The following is a 9,849-nucleotide window of genomic DNA, read 5'->3' as shown; positions in this document are numbered from 1 at the left end:
ACACGACGCGCGCGTACCCCGCGTGTCTCCTCCACCTACCGACTTCCACTCGCTTTTTCGTGGCGCAGTTACGCTTTTACGATATGCTAAGCGACCGGCACCGTCGCCCTTTTCAAAAGACATCCGAGCTCTCATCATCACGGGCGGAATATTTTCTGGCTGCTTAAACATCGGATTAACGATCTGCAATAACAAACAAGCTACTTATGCAGCTATCCCCGCTTTCGCGGGCCCCAACTTCCATCTCACTCGAGATTAAATCAACGTTAACGATGTGCCGTCGACTTCGCGATCAGGTATTTAGGTCGTGACGCTCGTGCGTCTGTCGCATCATTGCGTTTATATTGTATTCGAGTTACTTTGTCAGAATCGAGCATTGTTGAGATTGCTCACTTTATTCGCAAATAAAAATGTTATGTTATTTGCGCGTTTTATTGTTTTCTATAATGTATTCAATATTTTGCAAAATCATCGTTTTTTAACTTTGATTAATAATTTATCTAATATTGCATTATATGATGGTGTATATTAAAATTTTCTCTCACTACAAAAGATTTGTATTGTTTGCTATTCATATCAAGATGTTTTTTCGTATTAAATAATAAAATATCATTTTATATTTTACTATCTTGGCAAGATCCTAGTTCGCAGATTGGTGTGGTGAGCGTTCGCTTCCGGCGAACATCGGACGTCGTGGCGATTCATGGTCGACGACGGGGAAATAGTTCGGTAGACGTAAGTCGCACGAGACTAAGGGAAGGGGATCCGGACGGTCACTTGGATTTGTGTGGTGTGAACGCGGGACGGACCAGTAAATCCACCCTTTCGTGGTCTCTTAGCGAACTCGGGTCATAGATCGTCGAAACTATCGTGAAACAACCCCCACCTCTACTTCGACCTCCAAACTACCCTTCGGGGTGCTTTGGCACCCTCGTAAGGAACACGGTATTGCCCCTTCGTCCCGGAAGAAGCTCCGATTATGCGAATGGCTTTAGAAATTTACACTAAACTAAAGTGTTTCGCATCGCATGGCTTATCGTATCGGGAATCGAGAGTTAACAACTAATAACACCGAATACCACATTAGGATCATAAGAATAACCATAATAAGATTAAATGGAACATTTAACAAAATTTTGGTTTTTATATGAAATTTCCGTAAGCTGATAATCATCGATTAATTCTTACATAAATTTTAAGGATTTAAATAAGATGAAATTTTGATATTGTTGCGCGATTACCTTTGTACCATCCTTTTCACGATGTATTTCCGTTTCTCTTCTTTTTCTTGAATCGGTTATGATATAGAATACACCGTCGGCTTGAAAAGAAAAGCGGCGCTCGTTAGTTCCGTGAGAAATTAATTATTTGCCCGCCATCGCTACGACCGCTCGAGTAATGGTGAAAAATGTCTGGATTGTGCGGGATTACATCACGTCGGGGAGCGTAAAGGGGGGGGGGGGATGGCAGGAAATGGGTTGGGTAAGTGGGGGAGGAGAACGGAGACCTGGAAAAAGAATAAGAAGGAATGTATCGGTGTGGCTCGTTACACTTAAATTGGAGGGAATGACTGAGTGGTCTCGTTATTCATCGCGAATAATATAGAAAAGGGCTTCCGACTTTGCGCTTCACCTGAGCAACGATTCCTGGCAGGATATCTGACACGGTTGGATCGCGGGGGAGCCTTTTCTCTTCGGGAGATGAATTGACGCGGCCATGTCCGACGCCATAATCAGGCATTGAAAACGTCCCGTCCCTTACTTGACGAGTGTCTCGTCGGAGGCGATATTCAAAACTTGACGGGATATTCTTGATCATTAGCGCAGTATCTGTATCTACGAACTCGCTACGCAATCTCTAGAAGTAATATCGAGATAAAATATAAATATGTTTAATACTTGAGCTCGAACTTAAGTTTTGAAATTTACGAGAGGTTTGTATTACATTGATTATTATGGCACTTGTAATTTATTATAAACTAAAACATAAACTGGAGTTGCTTTCTTCTCTGCTTGCTTGTATTAAGTATAATTGAATTATCAATAACAATATCGAATCAAATGTTAAATTAATAACAATATCAAATTTTTTTCATATTAGTTTATTGTTGCTTATGTAGTAAGAATCACATTTAAATTTTACAAAGTCAATATATATATTTTATAGTTTTATTCATTAGTAAAAAATTGCATTATAATTGAATCTGTCAGGTAGATCGAGTTGAATTTTGAGTCGAAGTAAAACATTGACGTATACGTTGCTACATGCAACTGATGCATCCCGAGGAATGGCGTTTCGCTAACTATTTTGCTTTGTGCAAGAGTTACGCGCTAAGTCAAGCAAAAAGACATCGAACCAAATTGTTCACAAATTGGACGGATGACATTACCGTCCTCTATTAAATGGCGTTTACCCAACTCGTTGGCGTGTCGGCCTTTAACCCTCTCGGCACGAGCAAAACCACCACCGGGATGGGGGGAGAGGGGAAGGGGAAGCTTGGGTTGGCGTAGTTTGAGCTGCCCATAGAGGTGGTCGCTTCTCTAAGATCAAGTGCTTTCCAGTACCGCACTAAGCCAAGCTCCCCGCTCTAACGTCCGTTTGTTCGGTCGGAATCTGCCATCCAGGAAGGGGGTGGATTGATAAACCAACCGCTCCCGTCCCTCGTGACCGGACAAATTCTTGCGGACAGCCACTGGACTTCAGTGGATCTCAATACGCGACCTTGTTTTCGATGTCCGTCAATATTCCTTACTTCGTCAGAAATGAAACGGATGCAAACGAGTACGCTCATACATGTATGTTTCAAAGTTTGCATAAATAAAGCGCTTATTAATGTTAAAAAGAAATATAATTAAAGAATTCGATATAAGGGAAATTTTATAATAAATCGCTATACATTTCATGTATATATTTGTAACTCAGTACAATTTACTTACATATTTGAGAGCTTTGATTTTTTCAATTCCATAATATTATTTCAGCATAAATTTTGCCGTTTACACATATGTTGCATCTATTACCTTAAATAATTTGCCGACGAAAGAGAGCTAAAACTCTTGGGATACGCGAGCATATTCTCAACACGTGATGCACGCATGACGTCGCATGATCATGCGACGAGGACATCGACAAATTCCCAGCTTGTCTCCCCCTTTTTCCACCCCCGTAAGCGGTCCCCTGGACCCGATCTACCGGGTGTCTTGTCGTTGTTGCCGCACGTAAGCCGCCTGTACCTTCCGTGAGAACGATATCGTGACGACGGACGACCCTCCGGTTGGCCACGTGTATCATTCTTCGGGGCGGTAGGCTCGCGTGTTTTACTTGGTTGTTGCGCCTCGTCACGAAGAGGGGCTACCGCGACGTCTTGACGACATTGAGCACCCCCAGGGCGAAATACTCAAAGTCGAGGGGTAGTGGGTCAAACGCGGTACCGGGGAAAGTCGAGAGATTCGGGAGTATTGTCGCCGGAAGTCCCCGTTGGTGAGCACCGATGGTCGGGGTAATTGGATAGAGGAGATCGAGCACAACCTAAGCTACGCGCAGCACTTTATTCTGTCCCCTTGTGCCACCCTATACGAGAATCTATAAATCACCTTCATCGGTTAGCGCTGTTTCTTCGACATCCAAAAATTATAAACCTATCGAGAGAAAGAGTCCGGTTGTCTTCGGGGATGATACGACGAGACATCACGCGATCAGGACGAGCGTTATTCTCCCTCGGGATAAGATTCGATTACTGCACCACGTGGCCGGATGTAGCTTCCGCGTGCATGTATAAAATAGTGGCGTTATTGAAGGGAAGCCTGTTCTGATATGTACCGCGGTGTTAATGGACGTAATTGAATGTGGATTCGTCGAGTATGTTTGAATTAATAGTTACTCTTTTTTGGATTTAAAGATTTTATTATAATATTTTGACTCGATAAACTTGCTGATTTTCTTGTCAATATTAATTATGTTTAATAAAAATTCAAGTTAATGACTTTTAGAGATTTAGAGAGTAAAGAGAATATTCTTTGCTTTTTTTTGCATATGTGTTCTCGGTTTTTTAACATTCGTAAAACATTATTGATTTTTGTACGGGAATGTTGATTGAAAAAAATTTGATCAGTTCTAACATATTTTATATTTTGACTGAATTTAAATTAACAGAGGACCGAACTTTTCGTTGAATTATAAGGCCAGTCGGAAATATTAGGAGAGAAGATTGTAACGTATCCCGTAATTTTCTACGAATCGGCGCACCGATTGCACGAGTTGGCGTACTTTTGATTTATTCTAATTGCTATTTCGATAATGGGGCCGGGTTAGCGCTTTCGCAGCTCTTGCATTCCCATTATCGAACTCGAACGCCCGAGAAATACAATCGCATTCGAGTTAAGGCAACGTCCGGCACGGAGGTTGCTAGTAATTATTAGCTAATTTGCCATTAAATCTTTGCTGACCGCTAAATTATCACCAAAGGACGACGAGGAAAGGGTATATTTTATCATCCTATGTCTCTGACTACGCGTCCGTTTGATCTAGGATTATATATTATAATGAAGTATATACTCCCCCCGTACTGAACTACGAGGAATATATTTTTGTCTCCGGTAAAATATCACCTATAATTTTTCCAGGAAAAATATCATAGATTTATCATATATATGAGAAAGAAATAGAATGCATAGCCGAGTTTTCGCATATGAATTTAATTTAACGAGTAACCGCGGCGGGATTGAATAGCCTTCTGATGGGAGAAAATGGTTCTTTGCGACAAATGAACCGCAAACCGAGTAGTAACCAAAACCACTCGAGATTGTTGGTCCACGTTTGAACGTCATGTATTGTTTTGCGCATCTCAGAAAACCACGGATCTGGAATTAACCTGCCCCAAAAACCATCGCGGACGCTGCGAAGGTTCTCTCGTTAATAAGATTGAAACATATATATCTTTGGTGTATTATACATTTTTGTTTAAATACATCGTATTTGGGCCATTACATTTGCTTAACGAGTTTATGAATATTCATAGACTGCATCACATAACTTTATGATACTCTGATAATATTTATTTAAACATCTGTCAGTTCTGACCTTTAATATATAAAAGAAACTACTAAAAATGTTCTGAATAATTGTTAATTTTTTTTAAATTAAATCGTATATGTAATTGAAAAATTCTACATCACATTAGTAATAATGAAAATTATTAAAATAATCAGATTATTAAGTTGACTATATATTACAGATATTTCGTTGGAAATTTATAAATTTTTATAAATTTTGAGCCATTCTAATAGTGTATAAAAACGTGTTCTATCAGTCAACATTTATAAATAACAATAAATTATAATAAACTCCTATCGAATCTATCATGTCTGCCTTTCTTCGGGTGACATATGGGGTATATATAGATGCGGTGAAAGAAGAAGAAGCAAGCGGATCTGAATGGCTCCCAAGAGTGCCAAGTTCGAATCCCATTACCGGACTCGCGCCCGTTAAATAGGTCTCGCATCGTCAACCGGAAAATATACACATCGTTCCCCGAGTTGTGTGTCCTCGGTGAAGGTGGAGGAACGCGTCTTATGCCCCACGCGACGGAAATCGATGTGGGTCCATTGGGAGGACCGAGCTGAAAATTTCGTGTCTTCATTGTTTATTTCATACGAAATACATTCGAAGGCCGTCACATAAATTTTAAAGAGAGAAACATGTTTGAGCATAAGATAGGACACGAGATAGGGAAGTGATATAGTGATAAAAAATTCTATCAGATCAAGGAACTAAAATTAAATATTGTTTTATTTTATATCGCGTATACGTTTCTCTCCATCTCCTTATAACAAATATCGTCTTTAATATTTTAATATTTTCCGTGTGTAATTCACATCTACGCGTTATTACAATAGATATCGTTTCTCTTACGCACAAAGAAGTCGCCGTCCGTCATCAAAAACATTCCTCGATGTTCCCCTCCGGCATTTCAGTCACCTTATGTCTTCCTCTCTCTTTTTGCAGTTTCTTTTCCTCCGCTCCCATCGTTCGTTCGTACATCGCTTCGTTCTCGAGCGTTACGAATGAAACGAAAATAAAATGTAAGTGGAAATTTATTGCCGCAGGCGATAGGAGACGTTTCCGTACTTTTAAATATTTTATAAACTTTCTTCTTCTTGCTTCTCCCTCTTCTCTTTTCCCTCCCCCCGTTTTCGTGGTTCCCACGAGCGCCTGGAGAGCGTCGGTGACGATAGAAAGAGTATTATGGAAAGAAACGAGATGTTCTCAAGAACGAAGCGAGAACTTTATCCTAATGTCAATTTTTTCCCTTTGGCGCTACGAAAAATGAAAATATTCGCAATATAAAGTATGTAATATGCTTCTTTTTAATACGACTGTGTACGTAATATGCATCTTTTTAATATGACTGATTATATTACAGATTTCGTGTACAATATTGTGAAATAGAAAGTCGGCAAATAGAAAGTCTAGATAATTATAATCTTTTTTTTATTCATATGACACTTTACAGCTGGTTCAACTTCTTATTGTCATTGAACCAGAATGCGGTGCAATGTAGTATCTAGTATCTTATTTTTCTTTTCAGTCTATTGTGTCTCTTAATTAGATTAATATTAAATTAATATAAACGTAATATAGATGATGTTGACGATAACAAGCGAGCCTATAATACCGTTTGATCATTTCTTCAGAGTTAATTGGCAAGGCGAGGACGGCACTGCCGAAATCAATAATCGACTGGTATAAAGAATTTGTTAGGCACCCTCTTATTCCGCGTGTACTGACATCCGCTATTATTCGATAACACGCGAACGACCGGCGGAATAACGTCGTAAGGGCCTGTCGAAGTCGTGAATATTTGATGCGAATCTATCAGAGCCTCTCAATACGGTTAGACGAAAATTGACAGCTCCCTCTCAAACGCACGAGCCTCTTCTCAGTCTCTTTGACAAGGGCATAAGCGTTCCTGATTGAATATTCCTCGAGAGGCGGATGATGATGGTGTAGATAAGTAATAAGTTCTTTCTTTATCGTTTTCTCTCGAACTAATAAGTCCCCTTGTCTCCTCGAGTTCCATCAAACGTTCTGAATTATTTAGATTAACGGGGATACTCTACACTATTGATGCCTCTGCTCTTGGGAATATCTACTTGAAGTTTTTTTTGAGTATCGTACATTGTATTTGTTATTTATTTGTTTAATTTATAGTTATAATTTTGGTAAACAATTGTTATAATTTGCGATAATTCTCTTTTACATAGCATTATAAATTATCTTGTTACTATTAATAGTTTTTTAAATTGTAATTTTTCAAGTTCTAAAATTCCAAAATTTAGCATTTTATATATTGCGCTTGTATGTGCACTATTAATTTATTTACGATCATTGTGATTCATCTTTTAGATTTACATTGTATCCGCAGTGAAAAGGATTGAAAGATCGCAGAAGCAAAGGAGAAGCGTACACCGCCAGATCATGCGCTACACGAAACCGTTGGAAGTGGAGACGGTGAATTACGAGACTTCGCGTTAACCTCCCGGCATCCTCCCGCATGAAAACGCGTCGTTATGAGGCGAGTGGGGATACGGGCAGATTACTTTTCGATAAGGAATAATTAAAAATTTTCTCGTTTAAAGTAGCTAATTCCATTTCTGGCGACGCCTCTGGCGAAGGTAATGGGCAGCCGGAAGTGGCCCGGCTTGCCGGAAAAAATAACCGCTAAAATACTTGGTAGATAAAGAAGATAAAGTCGCTAGCTGGCTGGCAGTAATTTATATCGGCGTGTGATTCCGGAGTAAGACGCAAGGAGAAATATTTCAGGGCGGTACACCCTCCAGATAGCGGTAATTAAAAATTACGGGGCGCGGGGAGAGGGGGAGAGGAAACGCGCTGATAGGGAAGAGAGAAAATAAGAATATATTGATTGCACTGGATAAATCACCGTCTATGTGCAGAAAAATTAATTTTTCTTCTATTGAACTTTAAGAAAACAAAAAAGTATAATGACAATGTTGCATGTACACTTTTAATTTTGGAGATTTAAAATAATATATCTTAAAATCAATCGTATAAAAATATATTAAAATAATATTATTTAGAAAATAAGATAAATCTCTAAATTCTAAATGTATTTTTGCGATTAGATTTTCGTCTCACATAAAGAAAAATTATAAAGATGTTGTAAGAGGACACGTATTATTTGTAGGCTTTATTTATACTTAGGTATTTAAATTAGAGCGGAAATCAAATCGGCACAAAACGCGGTAGCCGCATTGACATCTTCTCTATTAGTGTCACGTGCTTCCGGTCGATTCGTCGAAAGTTTCGGTCAACCTGGAACTCGAACAAGGATCATAAATCCCCGCAGTAGAGACTAATGTAGTGGTAATAGAGTATAAATGGGGGTCACGACCCGAGGTCAGCCCGTCTTACACCCCTAAACTGTCGTCCGCCACCTTCGCCCTCGTGCGAGAACCGGCCGAGACCTTAAACTCGCATAACACCCACCTACCATTATTTCGAAATGACTTATCGGGACTTCATGCTCCGGGAGTATGCCGATTCTAGAATCAGTTTCCTCCGAACGGTGTAACTATAATTGGAAATGCTATCCCCGTATACGCGAATGTGTATAACGTTTCATATTAAACTGAATTACACGTGATGTAATTAATGTTTAAAAATATATCTTAAAGAATAGTATTGATTTTTGTTATGAGAAAATATGTATACAAATGTCACTTTTATGACAATTATCTGATCTTTTTTAAAGAAAAAAGATTGATATGACGAAAAATTATTAATATATTTTTATTTTTTTAAATTCTTTTACATTTTTATTAAAAAATTCCGTACGTGATTGTACAGAAAATATATCGTGGATGTACCGTGCAGTGCTGCCGTCTTGTGAATCTGTAACGTACTGAAGGGCTGCGTGACAAAACTTTTTCCTCTCGCTTACACAGCATACTAATTCGTCGCGTTTCTTCGATACTTGTCAGTGATAAAATATTATGTAATTTTATTCAATGGTTTTTTTATTTAATTAATATACAAATTATATTGATAATTTATGTTTTCATATTTATCTATTCACACTTTTGTAAATTCTTTTCTTCATGTATCTCTCGAAAAAAAGTCTTTCACGTTAAAGATCAGCAAGGCAACGAAAGAAAATATTTTATTTTATATTATATATATATATATATATGTATTTCTTTAACATTCGCGGTGTTGTTCTTAAAATAACGTCATACATAGTGAATCTTTGCGGTGGAGCGATCGCGGTCACGTTCAAGTTACGGTTCTCTGATTTTCGTAGATGCCGCGCTTGAAACTCTTTTCCCAAAAGTTGTTTCAAAGTTCACGGTACAATGGACACGGCGCGCATATCCCCCTTTGCTATTTCTCTTCGCCTGATGGTAGATACACACCGATGGTACAAGGGAAAGGCGTCCGCGTGTTGCGGGGTGTATACCTAGCGTAGTGCTGACCAATGTTCGCCCGAAGATACGGTTGACGGGTCCGGGTCCGGACTTCACATCACCTCCACTTCAACGGTCTCCCGCGCCCTTTCTCCGTGAGCCGCTCTTCTCGTCCGCATTCAATTTCAACACCTACATCCGCAACCTGACCCAGCGCGCTGAACAATCGCCGAACCCATTCGCAACTTGAGACAAATGAAAACTTTGCGCGGCGCCGAAACACTTCTGTCACTGTTGAAAGTGTTGTGAGGATCGTTTGAGAATCGACGCATGCGACTTGCGAGAACCCGTCGTAGCTCGTTTTATTTTATAAAACTTGACAAACGATATAGGCAGAAGTTGACAGAAATTATATCGACAAAAT

General features: G+C 39.2%; 1 protein-coding gene across 1 annotated transcript in view; it reads left to right on the top strand.

Moving 5' to 3' along the window:
- Positions 1 to 7,533, top strand: part of LOC115239736 — a 67,005-nt gene extending 59,472 nt beyond the window's left edge. Inside the window, exons 4-5 of the mRNA XM_029814424.1 lie at positions 6,640 to 6,741; positions 7,405 to 7,533. Of these exons, the coding sequence (XP_029670284.1) occupies positions 6,640 to 6,741; positions 7,405 to 7,533 (231 nt within the window). The remainder of the gene's footprint in view (positions 1 to 6,639; positions 6,742 to 7,404) is intronic.
- Positions 7,534 to 9,849: the final 2,316 nt, after the last annotated feature.

The sequence above is a fragment of the Formica exsecta genome, unplaced genomic scaffold (genome assembly GCF_003651465.1).
Source record: "Formica exsecta isolate Colony F162 unplaced genomic scaffold, ASM365146v1 scaffold393, whole genome shotgun sequence".
NCBI lineage: Eukaryota > Metazoa > Arthropoda > Insecta > Hymenoptera > Formicidae > Formica > Formica exsecta.
This window is presented reverse-complemented; position numbering and strand designations above follow the sequence as displayed.